Here is a 17,762-nt window from a genome sequence, read left to right on the forward strand (position 1 = left end):
AGAGGAATCTGGAATTTATCTAACACAGCAACCTGAGAAAGAGCCGTAGGAAGGGTGTTCATTTTAGAAAAGGTTAGACATGGTAGACATGGAAGATGCTGAGGTTGACTCACAATGAGACTTGGACCCTGAAAACATGGTGGGACAATCAGAAAGGAAGAGCAAGGGGGCTGGCATGAGACTGTTAGAGGAGGAGGCTAATTATGTCATCTTAAAATGGGAAGGATGAATGGAGCTGTGTACGCATATTAAAAAGTCCATCTACTGAACAAGAGCAAAGCATGTTTCCACATGTTGGCTCTTAGGAACGAACGGCATACCTAGTTGAGCCTTGTTTGTGAAGTGGATCATTATGTCACCTTTCAATTCCTCAAACATGACAATCTGCACAAAAAAGAAGGCAAATCAGCCAGAAGATTCATGTTCTCCCTCTGAAGCCAGAGCAAAGGTCAAAGAAAGTGAAGTAGGAAGCAGAGGACACTGGGAGAATTCACCTTATTAACTCCAGGATGAAGCCAGGAGCCAGGGACAAAGATGGTTTCCTGGGGGCCAATATTCCAATATCGTCCTAGGCTCTTTCCATTGATAGATATGACACCTTTTCCCCAGCCCTGAAAGATATTGTGAGGTTTCAGGATCTAACTTTTGGATGTAAAGATAGAAAACAGATAGACCCCTATTCCAGTGACACACCAATCCTAGGCATAGACCCAGACAGGATAGATTAACAATGAGAGCCATGGGTGTGTGTGTGTGTGCCATGGCCCTGCCTTGGAGGAGGCTCAGCATTAAGTCTCAAAGAGAAATTTGTTCCATGTCATTTCCCCAGGTCTCACCTAAACCAACAGAGGGGATGCCCCCTTACAATCCAATAATCATCAAAACAATTCAGGCTTTACAAGCATGGCTCAAATTGTGGAATGTTAGGGATGGCAGCCAAGGTGACCTGGATAGCATGCCTTGGGTGGGGAAGTCATGAGTGGTACAGGTTGTGTGTGAGGACTAATGGCTCATCTTATCTAAAGCTCTGCTACCGTGCATACACAAGCCAGTCTCATTGGCTCACGCCTCTGTTGCGTCCATTAACTTTCCTTGACCTGTCCTAACAGTCCTCAAAGAGAGAAACCTTCAGGGTGTGATTCTGACTTGGGTTAGCTTGGCTCCCTGCCACAGGACAAGACATACACTGTATGGTTTTCCATAAGGCTCTTTGCAGTGGGGGCAGGGGCCAATGAGCAGAAGAAAAACAGCACTAACCTTTACTTTTATGAAGGTGTCCTGGGGAGGATCCCCAGCTTTCAAGTGACTAAGGAAAAAGGCGGGGCCCTGAACCTGGCTTGTCACTGTTTTCCAGAACTTGGGAAGTTCCCTAAGAGAGAATCAAGAGCCAGTGAGAAACTGTACTTTCCTTCCAACAGGCCATCTGTGACCTCTAGAGTTGGCCTCTTCTATGAACGCTGCCACCCCGCCCCTGCTGTGGTAGCAGCCACACCCTCAGCATTCGAGGTACAGCAGGTTTAACCATGGATGAGGGAAAATCACTACCTGCTGCTAAACAGCTGGGAAGCGTGGCATCATTTCTTTGAGTACTCGGGACTTTGGGTCATTTGTTTGTTTGTTTACTTGCTTGCTTTCTATCTGAAAACCAAAGGCTGAATTCACCTGAAGACCTCTGAGCATGCTTCCAGCTCTACATATTCACCTCTTTTTGTTATATTTTATCTTATTTTGTTTTTCTGCAAACTGAACTAAGTACCTCACATATGCTGGGTAAAATGCTCCACCACTGAGCTGTGACTCCACCCTTAGCTAACCTTTAATCACCCTGAAGTTAAGGCACCCACCTTTGTATGAATATATTTCCCATTTCTAGACTGTAGATTTTAAATGCTCTTAGTGGATACTTGTTGAGATAGATGTCTCCAGTTAAACCTATGGGGTGGGAATGAGAGGGACTATGAAGGAGGCAAGAAAGACAGAATACTCAGGCTGCAGTCGGGGGATCTCCCTGAAGGAAAGTGCTTTCTTGGTCTCAGCTGGCTAGAAGGTTTCTAAAAACTCCCATGGATCTCCCCTCCCCTTATTGTTGCTGAAGATTGAACCACAATACTCAGTAGGTTTCAGATATGCTAGGCAAGTACTCTACCAGTAAGCTACCTAAGCCTACACAGGTATTATCCTCATAATACACTCAGAGAGGGTGCCTCACAATCCACATTAACAGACAGAATCAAGGAAAGAGATCTGGCCAACATGAGGCTTCTGGCTAGCTCAAACACTCAGGTTTGTCAAAGCCCTTAAGGTAGAAAAACGATGTGTTGCTCTGCTCAGGAGTACTGGGCCCAAGCAGAAGGACGTACATAAGCCCTGGGATCCTGGAAATAAAGAAGCAATATCCCAAGAGAGAAACCCAAACCAGGGACATCACCAAAGCTTTCACATGCTAGTACTACTTTCAGACCCCTTACTAATGTGTGTAGCAGTATGATGGGTCTTGTCTGATAACCATACAACACAAAAAAATCACAGTTTCTATACAGAGATGTGTTATAACTAAGAAAGTGTACTCTTTGCCAAACACATGTCTGTATCCAGGTGCCATTGGCCCAGGGAAGAGTAATAGCAATCTGGTGCTATGCTATCTCAGTTAATATCCTCTGGAGCCCACCTTTTCTCTCCTTGTTGATATCCTGCCCAGAAGTGAGTCGGCCTTGGTTCTCCACCAGGATCCTCAGAATATGGGGTTTCTTGGAGAACTATTCAATACAGACCAGAGTAAGCTTCATTTGGCACCTCCCTTAGACCTTCCAGGCCTCCCTGGAGCTAGAACAGGACATGAGCAGGTAGCTGACAGACTTCGGGCATAGGAACCTTATAGGTCTCTAATTATGGGATAAGCAAGCACTTGCATGCCAGCTTTGCCATTCCTTTCCAGAAACAGGAACCTGAATATTTAAACAAGAACACTCTTGGGACTTGTGACTAAGCCAGGGTGCTCTGAACTGGGCATATTCAAGAAGGAGTATGTTACTCACTCGAAGAACATTCACCAGTACCTCAAGATTGCAATTTCTGGGCTCCTCTGCATGGAGCACACCAAGGACAAAGGAGTGGAAATAATCTATAATAAAGCCTCGCTAACTCTCAGGGCCAAGCCTAGCTGGAACTAGAATGTTACACATTAAATGTTTTATACATCTTTGAGAAGCAGCAGCTCATCATTGGATTTATCCAGGAGTCCTACATAGTTGTTATCCAAAAACACCTGCCGGAGAAAGAAGAGAGCATTGTTAGGTCCTCAAAAAGAAAAGGAAGACAATACTGAAAATGTAAAACACAAAGCAAGACCAGAGGTAGAATAATCTCCATGTCTCCCAGTACTTCGTAGACTCAGGAGTTCACAAAGAACAGGTTAAAGTAATACAGTGGAGAGATTCCTGCCATAGAGCCTTCAGTGAAAACTGGACTCTAGATCCACCATAGAGCAAGGAGGGAACAATGTTTAAAAGACCTTCAGGCTACCAAAGGAGGACGAAGGTAAGAATAAATAAACATTATGAAGGAAATGGTGACAAAGGGGAGAAGAAACTGAAGGACAGCAACTGTTCTGTGTCTATCTGCTTTACCCCAAGAGTTTAACTCTTCGAGGGGATGAATTCTTCTAGGTGCTCCTAATTTGTGTCTGGGGAGCCTACTACCATGTTTGAACCTATTTTAGGGATTATCTGTGTGTAACCTTCCCTACCTCTTCTTTACGATTACCTACTCTGCTGGTAGTGTTTTGTCAACTTGACACTTGGTCACATGGGAAGAAGGTCAATTGGTCACATCAACTGAGAAAATGTCTTAGACAAATTGACCTGTAAGCAAGCCTGTGGGTAATCTCATTAATTCATGACTGAGGCACTGAGGGTGGTTCCACACCTTGCCAGGTGGTTCTAGATTGCATACAAAAGAAGACTGAGTACACTGCAGGCAGCAAGCCAGTTCTTGCCTTGAGAGTCTCACAATGATAGACTGTAATCTATAATCCAAATAAAACCTTTCTTTCCCAAAGCTGTTTTGGCTCATGAAGTTTATGACAGTAACAGAAAAACAAACTAATAGACCTACTACTATATTGATTAACCAGTAAATTAAACCACCCAGAAAACTTGCAGTTGTCAAGCAAGACCACATAAGAATAATTTGCCAGGTTGAAGAGATGGCTCTGTGGTTAAGAGCACTGACTGCTCTTCCAGACATCCGGAGTTCAAATCCCAGCAACCACATGGTGGTTCACAACCATCTGTAATGAGATCGGTTGCCCTCTTTTGGTGTGTCTTATGACAGTTACTGTGTACTTGTATATAATAAAATAAATAAATTATTTTTAAAAGACTAATTTGCTTCCTAGATTTATTAATTTAAATCACAAATTTTATTTTATTTTATTTATTAATTTATTTATTTTTGCTTTTCAAAACATGGTTTCTCTGTATAGCCCTTGTTGTCCTAGAACTCACTGTAGACCAAGCTGGCCTGAAACTCAGAGATCTGCCCATCTCTGCCTCCCAAGTGCTGGGGTTAATAGCATGCACCACCACTGCCAGACTGAATCACAATTTTCCAAATGTGATTTGGCTAGGAAACTGTAACAATAAAAATTCTTAAGTGCCAACAACAAACATTTGTAATGTAAGATTACAAGAGTCTAATCACAGAAGTTATATGTTTTATGGTCATTTATTGAAATCCAGCTTTTTAAAACTCTTTCTGAAAAACAGGTTGCCTAGTATGAAAAAATTGAAAAATGATTACAATATATTCTACCATCAATCATAATGCTGAGAGCAGACTGCTGTTGAAGAACAGGCCGTATCCAGGCTTCCAGTGGTTTTGTGGAGTCAACTGGAGGCAGAGAAGAAAGATAAAATATTTATCTTGGCCAGAAGACTCATAGCACTCTGAAGGATGATAAAAGAGAGAGGATAGAGTGACGTAAGATCTGAAGCAAGGAAGATCAGCTGTATGTTTTCTAAAGAAGAAGCAAGACACCAACTAAGACAGCAGTGCCCTGCAGGTGAAGAATGACCAAGTACTGTACCACACAGGGGCCAGGTGAAAACGTGGAACAAAGCAAAAATAAAAGGAACATGTGAGCAGAGATCATATGAAGGACACTGTGAATTCATGAGTGTAGGGGTACTTTTCCTAATTGTTTGATTAGCTAAATAAAGACAACAGAAGCCAATTGTTGGGCAAAGATATGAAGACAGGTTTTCCAGGTCTCCGAGAGAAAGAGGAGAACACAAGGAAGGAAGGGCTTTTGGCCAGGCAAGAAGAGAGAGGAGATGGGTGCCATGCAGCCCAGCTAGTTCAGGCTATACTCACCACTAGAAGAATTCCAACATAGAATAGATGGTAAGTTTAGGACAACAGATTCCAAGCCCAGTGGTTGTGACATCTGGCTGGCTTTAAATATTAAAATTGTCTCGTGTTTTCTATTTGTGAAAATTTTAAGAGAACCAAACAGAAAAGGTAAAAATTCTTTGCGCCATCCTTCGCATGGCATGAGTAAAGACTTAAGATGGGTTATTACCAAAATTGACTCATAAAAAAGACTGCCTTCCACATGTTCAAACAAGGAAAATAATATGTTCTTATGTCTGTACCCCTTACACAGACTAACACATCCATACAGATAACTTGATGGTACTTAAATTCTGTTTTGAGATTTGTGTATTACAAAGTGTACAGCTTTGATGGGATTAATCTTCAGACATGCTTAACTGTCCTGCTTAGACTCCTGGCATCATGGATTCCAGGTCTTGCTTTGTTCAACCTCTCAGACAGACCCAGTCAGAACTAAGACATCAGAGACTGAATAAAAATCGTTGGCTTTACTTTCTTAAGGCCTAACCAACTCTTCTTCCTTCCCCTTCCCCTCCCCTTTAAAGGTATTTCATTGCCCGCAGTCAGCAGAAAGAAATTGTGGAGACTGTTATCCCAGTTCCTTATGTTGGGGTAGATGGTTCTGGTTATTGTATGAATATAGTTAGGTTGTCAACTTAAGGGATAATTTGGAAATGGTGTTAATTTAAACATGGAGAAAATATCTGGAATTTATTATGTAGCCATAATTGGTAGAAATTTTAATAATTTTATGAAGTTGAAATTATGATTTATAACATTGGCACAGAATTTATTTTTGAAACAGAATTAAAGTTGTCATTGGTATAAATGTCTTATATTGATACTGAGATTAGTACTGTTACTCTTATATAGGCATTACACCTATACAACACATTTAAGAATACAGAGCTTATTTAAGAATACCCAGTCCTTCTATAACTGCTATTACAAACTGTTTTTAAATGACTAAACAATACAAATTAAGGACCAGATCACAAACTCACGGCTAAGAGTTAATAATAAAAGGGTGTTTTGAGATATCTCAATTAGAAATAGCTGAGACAAGGGTTCAGATAAACTCTGCATAGATAGTCTTCAAAAGTGTCAGAAGTCCACAATGTGCAAGAGTTAAGATGGCTAATTATTCATAATCATTAGTCTAGAGACATGTCTGCTCCTGACAGTACCCACTTCACAGTTCAGACAGGATGTTGGGTATTATTTACCTCCTGAAGGTTCTTTCGTGGCAGGGAAGCCACTGGGCAGAAGTTGCCTGTTCTGCTGACAATTGAGTCCAGAAAAAGACACTTGTTGCAGAATTCTGCCCAGAGAAATACATATGTCCACTACTGGCTTTGTCAAGACAAGGACAGTGTCCCTTCAATTTTTTATGTAATAATTCTGTCAGATAGATGATCCTTGACCAGAAAGTTGGAAGAATGCTCTGAGACTCTAAAGAACTGGGGGACTGTCTGATAGTCAGCTGTTCTACACTGGCTTACTATATTAGTGCTCCTGTGTTTTTCAGGTAATATTTAATTTGCTCTCAGATTTCTGGCAGGGTTGAAGATTGGTCATAGTCTTATGGCCAACCCAAGATGTTTAGCATTGAGAGAAATGATATAGATTTGAGAGGATGTTTTTAGATAGTATACAATATAAAACCAGGCCATAAGTCAGGTATCGAATTGTAAGCCTCTTAAGATAGATGGTAGAATACTTTATCTACATTGACAAATTGATCACTAGATGTCATGTGTACCTCATATTATGTAATTTACTTGTCATTACTATTTTCAATTTATATGTAGGAGATGTTTTTTAATTGAACAGAAAAGGTGAGACATAGAAGGAGTTTCCCTAATTGTTTGATTGGCTAAATAAAGATGGCAGACGCCAATTGTTGGCCAAAAACATGGAGGTGGGTTTTCTGGGCTCCAGAAAGGAAGGGGAGGACACAATAAAGGAAGGGGTTTGGGGTAGGTGGGAAGAGAGAGGGGATGAGCACCATGTAGCCCAGCTAGTTTAGGTTAGACCTGGTGGTGACTTCCACCACCAGAATTCCAAGATAGAATAGCTGATGAGTTTGGGACAATAGATTTCGAGCCCAGCGGTTGTGGCATCTGGCTGATTTTAAGTATTAAGGTTGTCTGGTGTTTTCCACTCATGACGATTCAGGTGGGCAAGAGAAAGGGTGCAGCTGTGTGGCAGTCATTGGTGGTCAGCAAAGCCAGTCACAGGAGTGGATGGTGGTGCAACCTGAGCAGTAGCTCCAAGTATTCTCAAGCGGGATTGTAGCCAAGTGGCTTAGCAAAGCCAGCCTGAGAAATGGGCAGTGGCTGCAGGAAAATACCAGCTGGCAACATGGTGGTGGCTGTTCTTGGAACATAGTCAGGATCCCAGAAAAGCATTAACCAACCAAGGGGGTTGACTAACCGGCAGGCAGCTAAATAGCAGGGAGCTGAGTGACACCGGGGTGGCCGTTGGCAGCTTGGTAGAATGACCCGCAAGAGGTTGAGAGAGCTTGGGCAAAGCTCTCAAGAGGAAGAAAGTGTGTTTTTTAAAATTACATGAACACATGAGGAAATCCAAGGCTGACTTAGGAAAACAATCATGTGCCCTGGGAAAGGAGTCTAAAGGGCTAATGGAATATAAGCTAAGTACAGATAAATGCTGGCCAAATTTGTAAGAAAGATGCCTCTGCAGAGATAAAGAATCGAGGGAAAGGGCTGGAGTCATAAAGATAAAAGGATAAGACCAGATCTGATGGTTCACACCTTACTCCCCATATGCAAGAGGCAGAGGCAGATTGATCTCTGTAGGTTTGAGGCCAGTCAGGACGACATAGTTTAGGCTCCATCTGAAAAATAAACTAACAGAAAACAGAAGTACAGGTTGAGTAGTGTTTATCCAAAATTCTTGGCCAAAAGCATTGCATTTGGGAGGTTTTCCAGAGACTTGATTTCTATAAACTTTGGAAGTTGAACATCTCCAATTTAAACAACAAACAAAATGATATTGTTATAGTACCAGAAGTTGTCATGGAGGCTGCGGGGGGGGGGGGGGTCCGGGGGGCGGAGTCATTAACAGAATTACTCACGTAAGAACCTGTGAGCAACAGTAATGACCAGCATAGCAAGATATGTCCATGGGTGCCATAGGCATGAATATTATGGGGATAAACAAATGCTTTCTGGTTGGATTTAAGTCCTGCTCCAGAGGAGGAAACATACCTGGTGCTGTAAATCTGGTGAATACTCTGAGGCTGCGGAGCACACAGGTTCCAGAGGTGAACTATTATTCTGCTAAGTGGACACAGTATCAAGTTGTCCCCTAAGTTCATATCTCACCACTACTCAGAGATTAAAGTAAGTCTCAGTGCTCATCAGAGAAGTTTCTTCACGCAGTGGGCAGTGGTTAAGCAGAGCATGAGCATTTGTGGGTTGCACAGCCACAAACGGGGCCTCAATATCATTCCTCACCCAAAGCTCAGGGATCATCTTGGGATAGGGGATGATAAAATTGTAAGAGCCAGAGTCCAAGGGGACCAGACCAGGACATTATCTTGCAGATGTGACAAGACCTTTAGAGTGCCGCACTAATGAACTCACAGCAGCTGTAGTTGTCTACAGAAGACCTAAAAATGATCAAGCCAGTCAATTACTCTAGCATGGGAGGGGGAGAAGCTCTATAGCCTTTAATGGTAACTAAGGAGCTATTGATTGGATAGCTTCAAAGAATTGATAACACAGTCTATTTTTTAAAGAAAGAACTCTGAATTTGTGTGTGTCTGTCTGTCTGGTGTGTGTGTGTGTGTGTGTGTGTGTACACATGTATGGTGGGTTGCACATGCCCATGCATGTGTCTGTGGAGGAAAGGGGTTTACATTGTGTATCCTCAATCACTCTTTACCTTATTATTTTTTTAAGGCAGGATCTCTTTATTGAACCTTAAGCAAGCTGTGTCATCTAGATTGGCTGGTTGGTCACTGAGCTGCTAGGCTCTTCCTGTCGTCACTGCCCTGAACTGGTATGGCAGGCATGTGGGACCATACTTAACTTTTTTTTTTATAGGTGCTGGGAATCTAAGTTAGGGTCCTCAGATTTGTACAACAAACACTTTACCTTCTGAATTATCTCCTCAGTCCCTTTCGACATTTTTTGAGCATTATCATATTTTCACTGAGCATCTCAGGCTTTGGACTAAAAATACCCAACCTAAAGTCTTGAGGAAAGGTGATTTAAAAAGATGAAGAAAAAATCGCTTGGAATACTTAGAAGAGTCATAAGTTGGAGTGAATAGAACCTTCAGCTTCTGCACTGTAACGTCCCAGCTGTACCTTTTGAGAATTTTCTATTTGAAACATATCTTCACTAGGTTTTTAAGACTTAAATGACACAAACCAAGTTCTCCTATGCTATATAAACATTAGGGGTTGATACATGATAAACATATGAACTACTGAAGTACCTCTGGATTTAATATCACTATCGGCTCTTATAGCATTCAGGAGTATATGCCTAGGGATGTCTATGTATAAAATATTTCATGAAAAAAGACAGACAAAAAGCAATAGTAATAATTTTCTGGTGATCAAATGATTTGACTACCATTTAGACATTTACCTCAGTATCACAGGATGATATTAACATACAAGTTCCACTAGGAACTACATATTGTTCCCTACCTGGCCCCGGTCTTGAATATGACCCCGTGATGTGAGGATGCCTCCACTGAAGATGGTGGTCTCATAAAGTATGTACCCAAAAGACTGGCCATTTCCTTCATTCACTGGCAGCTGCTCCATGCTTAATGGCTTGGAAGACTTGGTGGTCTGTGGCAGAGATACGAGTGACAGCCATGTTAAAGGGTCAGGCTAGAGAAAAGAATCTCAGAACCAAGAACCCATGGCTTACTTCTCCGGGGAGATGATTCCAAGAGCCATGCAAACATGGAATACTGAAAAGAACTACTCAAGGATAATCATGTTTTAACCATAACATTTAAACTAACTTTTTGGTTTTCCAACCAATCTCATATTACACTGCATATCCAGCCCATGAGTTATTCTCAAAATTTAAATTAAAAGCTGAAATCAAGAAAAACACAAACATTGTGGTATATGCCTATAGTTCGGAGACAAATGGGATTTCTGGCATGTAACTAGAGAGATTAGCCAGAATTGATGACTTTCAAATTTGGTGAAGAAACTCTATCTCGCTTTAGTTTAAAAACTACAGAATGATCAAGAGAAATATATAGCACTTCAAGGTTTCACATGCATGCATATGTGCAAATACATTCACATGCACCCACACACATGTGCCCATAAACACACAAGCACACACCTATACACACTAGGCATACAACAACAAAATCCCTTGAAACCCCCTTGAAGGAACAGGTGATTTTAAATCTGAGGCGCCACACAGCTAGATTCACGAGGGGAACAAAACAACAAAAATGTTGACAGCTATGTGGGCCTTGTCAAGAAGACACAAGAATCAAACAGAAAGGATCCTGGTGTACAATAATGGATCAATGTAGTGCCAAAGAGACTATGGTGGCATACAACAAGCTAGGTCTTACATGTTTGTTTACCATACAAACAAAGACAGCAGAATAAAACAAAAACCCTGCTGCACCTTTGGAAGACACATAAACCCATTTTTCTGATTAAAGAAAATATTTGAACTCACTCCTTTTCTGTATAAACTGTACTTAAAGGTAAAAAGATGATGAGTCTAGCTCTTTAGAGTAATTCAAGATAATGAATACGGAGGGAATTAACAGAATTAAAATATTTCCAAGGCATTTGTTTCCTGATGTGTTGGCTGATTTCATCAACACATGGCTTACCTTGTTCCATTTCCACCTCAGCCCTCCCACTTTTTATAGAATTATTTTATTTAATTATTTTACATGTATGGGTGTTTAGTCTGCATGTGTGTCTGTGCACCATGAGCATACAGTCCCTACAGAGATCAAAAGAGGGTGGTGGATCCTCTGGACATGAAGCTATAGGTGTGGTCTTGTGGGTCCTATGGAAGGACAACTATCGGTCTTAACCACCAAGCCATCTCTTGACCTAGATGATTATTTTAAAGCAGATCTCAAATACAACTGAAATTCAACATCTATCTTAATATTGGGGGTGCTCTTTAAAAGAAGTTATCACTACAATAATATAATCACAATAAAAACAGTGCTGATAATAGTTCCCTAAAATATGAGATGTTCTAGAAAATTCTTAGCAACTGACTTTCTATTTCCATACTGTAGATATTCCCAGCATGGTTAATTTCAATGCAATACGTCAATTGCTTCTGAAACCCCCTGGGTAAGCAGCCAATGGGAAAGTTGAAAATGAGCATGCACACTAGCAGCCCCTATACCCACCAACCAGCAGGGAAACCAGAAGCAGTTTCTGCAGTGCTGGGGATATGACACACAAAAGCACCACAGTAAACTCACAAGCAGAGACGTACAAGAGAAAAACACTGGCATGGTGGAGCATATATGTCATCCCAGCTCTGAGGAGTCCAAGGGAACATTATGAATTTGAGGCCAGCCTGACCAACATAGCAAGAATTTGTCTCAAAAACATAAATAAATAATAGCAGAACTAGAAAGTGTGAGGCTTAGCTGATAGAGTGTATTGAGTCTGATTCCCACCACAACATAAACCTAAAATACTGTTGCATGTCTTTAAGCAGCTTCTACTGTGTTGCCTGGCTATTTTGTGACACCATCCCACACAGCACTTTTTTGTGCAATCGTAACTCCAGTCCCAAACACGTAGTCTTTCCTGTCTTTATAAATGGACCTGGAGTGCCTCAGTTTCTCCACCTCAGCTGCCATGCCATTTGCCTCTTTTCAGCCATTCAGTTTAATACCACCCTGACCAAGGTCTCCTGGAGTACTGTGACTGTCCAGAACATAGATGGCATCTCTCTAACAATGATGAAAAATTCTCAGTTCCTCTACCTATGTATGGTCCGTGGCCCTCCAATCTGTTTTTCGTTTATTCTTATTACTCATTAGACTTGAAGTTGCCTAGAATAGCACCGTCATAATACAGTTCTAAAACACTGATATTTTGTGGATCTATAAGCATGCAGTGTTTCCTTAGACCAGCTTTCAATCTGTGCTTCTGGGAACCCTAGGGGTAAGTTAAGAGTAGCAAAATTCTAGAGATGGGATGACTGACAAGGGAAGACAGTTCAATGCTATAGGACTAACACCCTGACTAGCCTTGTTTATGTTTTATATATTGAACTTAATGAGTATAAAGAAAGCATCCCTCTATGAGGAAAAAAGATTAAAAATTATTGCCTTAGGGGAGGGAGAGATGCCCTCCTTATCTTTGCTCCTTGCCACCTACAGCAGGAGGGAGAGCTGTGCCTACCCTCACCTGCTGCATCCCTCAAGAGCATAGGCCCTACACCGCGCCTAGGCAGCAAGTACAGCTGGCTCTGGTTGTAGGTGGTTGTTGGCGAGCTCTGGTGTGAGAACAGGAAAACAAGTGGGCTGACTAAATAACTTGCAGGCCCAGATTCAGGGCTTTGAATTGGCCCAATTTAAGAACTGCTGGAGTGCACGAGGGGCCAATCCCACAGATCTAAAACTACAGGATCTCCATGACATAGGACAAAAATCAGATATTCGAAAGGAACCAATGGGGTTCCAGCATTGATAGAGTAGCAGGAGCTAAAGACCTTGTACCAAACCAATGAGTCATTGCAATGAACATTTGCAAGCAGAGGTGGGTAATAACCGAATTCAGTTCTTATCAGTTTCAGTTGATCTGATACCCTTTTCTGGCTCTACAGACAGTCATATGGTTCATTTATATACATACAGGCAAAGCACACCTACACAGTAAAAGAATCTTTTTTTAAAAAGAACAAAAAATTAAAACTCAAAAGAGAGAGAGAGAAAGAGAAAGGAGAACGAAAAGAGGGAGGGAGGGAGGGAGGGAGGGAAGGAGGGAGAGAGAGAACAAATCTTTACAGCTGGGTCATAAAAGGGACTGTTTCCAGGGATGCACAAGTTTAAATGACTTCTTCAATTTTAATCTAATCTGAATTTGTACAATTGGTTTCCTATTCTTAACTGTAAAACTTGGAAAAGAACTAAGACTTCTAAGATTACTTTGATTACATAATCTTCTACTCCTTGGTTTTTGAGCTACCTCTTTATTTCCTATCCCTCTTTTCCTAAAGCCAATATATATGTGGGGTGTGTGTGTGTGTGTGTGTGTGTGTGTGTGTGTGTGTGTGTGTGTATGTGTGTGTGTGTGTGTGTATGCCCAAGAAACACCCACCTTGACCAGATATGGCAGGACTTCCCACAGGGTCATAAAATATAATAACTTTATGGGCTGATATGTAAACATCAGTGTCACTTTTGGTTGAATAGACGACTTAACATCTGCAATAAAAAGCACATAGTTAACAATCCTGGGACCTACCACAACCCCACTGGAAGACATCATGTTTCCTGCTATCCTACAGCCTCCACAAATGAAGAACCCAGTCATGTAGCCTACTTTTCAATTCCAAGAAGAATTAAGGCAGGTACTAATTGAGTAATGGTCCTCTCGTACCTTTAAACATCTGAGGATGCTTTATTGTCCTAGAAAAAGGATCACATTGACCTTGGCTGTTAGAGCTAAAGATCTCAGCCTAGCTGTTAATTAAAATCTCCCAAAGCCCAGCTTCAAATGCACATGGTTTCACAGTCTACCCTTTCTTCCCACCTCAGCCAAGTCATGCTTACAGAATAGTGCAGAAGGGGAACTGGAGCCTGTAGCTTTTATAAGTTTTAGAATACGGGCACAGCACCAAGACCAAGCACCATGGTCTTGTGCTGAGCACAGAACAGAGCCTGTAATCATGCATTTCCAATACCCATTTTAAAACCGAAGGAAATTGGTTTCTCCGTAAAATGACTACACTTCCTCCCTCTCCCCTCCCCCATCCCAGAGCAGATCCCTCCTGGAGTTCTACATCACCCTTGAGATTGAAGTTGCTGTTGAGTACCTGTAACAGAATGAAAAAAATATTGAAATTCCTGGTACTCGGGTGTGTATTCTCCACTTTCTGTTACCAGTGCAGTGTAGTCTAAAGAAAAAGAGAAATATATACACTAGGAACTTGACAGAACATCTGAAAGCTCTGTAACAAAAAGAAAAAAATATATCCCAATGGAGTAGATGGCAGGAAATAATCAAAATCGGGGCTGAAATCAACCAATTAGAAATGAAAAGAACTATACAAAGAATTAACAAAACCAAAAGCTGCTTGCTTCTTTGAGAAAATCAACAAGATGGATAAACCCATAGCCAGACTAACAAAAGGTCACAGAGACAGTATATAAATCAACAAAATCAGTAATAAAAGGGGAGACATAACAACAGAAACTGATATTTAAAAAATGATCAGATCCTATTACAAAGTCTATACTCAACAAAACTGGGAAATCTGAATGAAATGGAAAATTTTCTAGACAGATACCAGGTATCAAAGTTAAGTCAGGATCAGGTGAACTATCTAAACAGTCCCATAACCCCTAAAAAAATAGAATTAGTCATTAAAATCTTCTAACTGCCCCCCCAAAAAGGCCAGGACCAGATGGGTTTAGTGCAGAATATTATCAGAACATCAAAGAAGACCTAATACAAATATGCTACAAACTATTCTACCAAATAGAAACAAAAGGAACTTTACCCAATTTATTCTATGAAGCCACAATTATGCTCAAACCTAAACCACACAAAGACTCAAAAAAGAAAGATAATTTCAAACCAATTTCCTTTATGAACATTGATGCAAAAGTACTCAATAAATTCTCACAAACCAAATCCAAGAATACATCAAAAACCCATCCTTCATGATCAAGTCGCCTTCATCCCAGAGATGCAGAGATGACTCAATATATGAAAATCCAATACTGTAATCCACCATATAAACAAATTCAAAGAAAAAAAACCACATGATCATCTCATTAGATGTTGAGAGGCAGGGAGGGGGTGTGATGGTCTAAGACAGTTTCAGAGGGGAAACCAGGAAAGGGGATAACATTTGAAATGTAAATAAAGAAAATATCCGGTTAAAAGAAAGAAAGAAAAAGAATGGTTTAAAGCAAGGTTCTGTGCAGCAGAAAAGCAAGAAAAAGGTTACTTACCTGTCTGCTTACAAAGTCCCAGAAAGCAAGACCCCAATGATCTGGTGGGGTCATGAGCAAATACCAAATCCTAAGTTCCCAACACACATTAAAGTTAAGACAGGTAAACAATTCCAGAGATGTCCCTAATTTACTGTGTTGTAGACTCAACTATAGGGCAGCCTAGGTTGGAGGTGATTTTGGGGGACTAATACTCACCATAGCTGGTTACTACAGGTGTGTAACCCCCTGAAGACTGAGCTCCACCAATTAAGCCAAAGTTGGTGCCACCTTGGAACATGTAGAAGTTGAGAGAAAACCCAAGGCTGAACATCTCACGGACATCCTTCATCAGCACTGCAGAGAGCAGGATGGGGAGAAAGCAGAGACAGAATTGGAATTTAAGAATTCACAGATCATAGATTTTCAAACTACGTAGACCTGAAATCTTCAAGATGCTTAGAGCTCGTGCCTGGAAAAAACATGTTAGATGAGTGAGGACTCACTGAAGTAGTTGGTCATGTTTGTTTTCAAAATCCAAAGTCACTTATCACTTCTTTCTCCAGGTTTCATATTTTAGTAAACCTTTCTAACACACAAACTATATATTAAACATTGCTCATGACTTTTTAAGGGCATTCCTATTTCCAGCTCACTATTTCTAAAGCACTCACCAGCCTCTCACAGTGATTTATCTGAAACGGTGCCAACTGTCACATTTACCTTCAACTCCATTTAAACAGCTATCATCCAGTCCCCAGGAGGAGCAGAAAATTAAAATCAGACGAGCTGGAGCTATATCACCACCTGCTTCCATACCCAGCACACCTTCATTGTGTTACTCTGTCTCACTGAATGATTCATTCTCGTGACTTTTCTAGCCTTCAAGGATGTATTTATCATGAAAACTACAGAAACTTAAGTTCCTAATGCACTGCCCCCCACAGAGGTGTTCCTGCTCTATGACTACTTCATCTGAGCAGATGTCTAGGAGGCATCTACTTATCCCCTTATATAATACAACATCTGGAAGTCTTGTCCCTAAACCTTGAGGTCACTAATGAACAAGAAAAGAACAGTCCAGCGCCATTGTTCTCACTCTTCCCTGAAAAGGTCAGGAAGGAGGACTCACTCTGTGGATCTCCAATGTGGCGCAGAGCTCCCCACGTGTCAAAAGAGTTGGCTGTGTATACCATCATCAGAATAGGGCTTCTTCCCTGAACGAAAGCAAAACAAATGTCAATTTAGGACGCTCTTCTGTAATTCTGAAGTCCAGAACTGCCTACAAGGGAACTCTGAAGCCCAGTGCTCCCACAGGCACTTTAACTGAAGGCACCCTGCCACTTCTCAGAGCTCTGAGTCCTATGCTCCCACTCTGACATGATCTTCCCAGCCATGTGGTCTCTTTGTGCAGTCCTATTGGTCATCTTTTTCAAGCTTCTATTTTAGGGAGGATGGGGGGACACCTGTCATTTCAATATTTTCCTTTTGAGTTATCCTAAAAGCAAAACCTGAAAATTTAAAAGAAAAAATAATCTTTTTATTTAAAATGTTCAATGATACAGGGGCTACATCAGTGAAGGCTTATGACAAATGCTAGCCTTGAGCAATCCTACAAATCAGAGTGGACAAAAGTTATGATTGTAACAGTCCAACGCTATGGCCTGTGAAACAAGTATTCTGGATTTATACAATTTGAACCTGAAGCCACCTAAAATAGACATTAGAGGACACTGAAGATTCCCATTTTAACTAAACTAATTAGTACTAAGATTTTTCTTAATAAGTAAGACAAAAATTCAAGGGTGGGGCAAGAACCATCGTCTGTCATGACTGAAAGGCCCTTACCTGAATGGATTTGAGCTCTTCATATGTTTCTCTCTTTATATTCTTCATGTGGACAGTGGCCAGCACTGTGAGTAGGAAGAACATACATGAGCACCTGCTATGTCCACACAGCGACAGGCTGAGGAGTCCAGTGCACACCTCTTGGACTTTTGCCTCTAAGATTCTCACTTCAATACTTCCATAGACAGAGCTAGCAACAAAGATATGTGTCTACACGTATAGCCACATAAGCACATACAAAGGAATTTCATACAAGGTCCTTCACTGAGAACTTATAATGATGATCTAGAAAGTTAAAATACGCCACATGGCATAAATCAACACACGAAAAACAAATGAAGAAATTGAGACCC

The 17,762-nt window shown here is 41.0% G+C and overlaps 1 protein-coding gene across 1 annotated transcript in view; it reads right to left on the reverse strand.

The window, feature by feature from the left end:
* Positions 1–261: 261 nt before the first annotated feature.
* The window catches only part of LOC308430922 (beta-galactosidase-1-like protein 2), a gene marked incomplete at both ends in the record, with an annotated part of 30,047 nt that continues 12,546 nt past the window's right edge, over positions 262–17,762 (reverse strand). Inside the window, 12 exons of the mRNA XM_080930196.1 lie at positions 262–384; positions 495–611; positions 1,258–1,369; positions 1,845–1,932; positions 2,669–2,756; positions 3,197–3,265; positions 10,082–10,228; positions 13,721–13,827; positions 14,439–14,519; positions 15,781–15,918; positions 16,694–16,778; positions 17,410–17,474. Of these exons, the coding sequence (XP_080786322.1) occupies positions 262–384; positions 495–611; positions 1,258–1,369; positions 1,845–1,932; positions 2,669–2,756; positions 3,197–3,265; positions 10,082–10,228; positions 13,721–13,827; positions 14,439–14,519; positions 15,781–15,918; positions 16,694–16,778; positions 17,410–17,474 (1,220 nt within the window). The remainder of the gene's footprint in view (positions 385–494; positions 612–1,257; positions 1,370–1,844; positions 1,933–2,668; positions 2,757–3,196; positions 3,266–10,081; positions 10,229–13,720; positions 13,828–14,438; positions 14,520–15,780; positions 15,919–16,693; positions 16,779–17,409; positions 17,475–17,762) is intronic.

This window comes from Micromys minutus (genome assembly GCF_963924665.1).
Source record: "Micromys minutus genome assembly, chromosome: 16".
Taxonomy (NCBI): domain Eukaryota; kingdom Metazoa; phylum Chordata; class Mammalia; order Rodentia; family Muridae; genus Micromys; species Micromys minutus.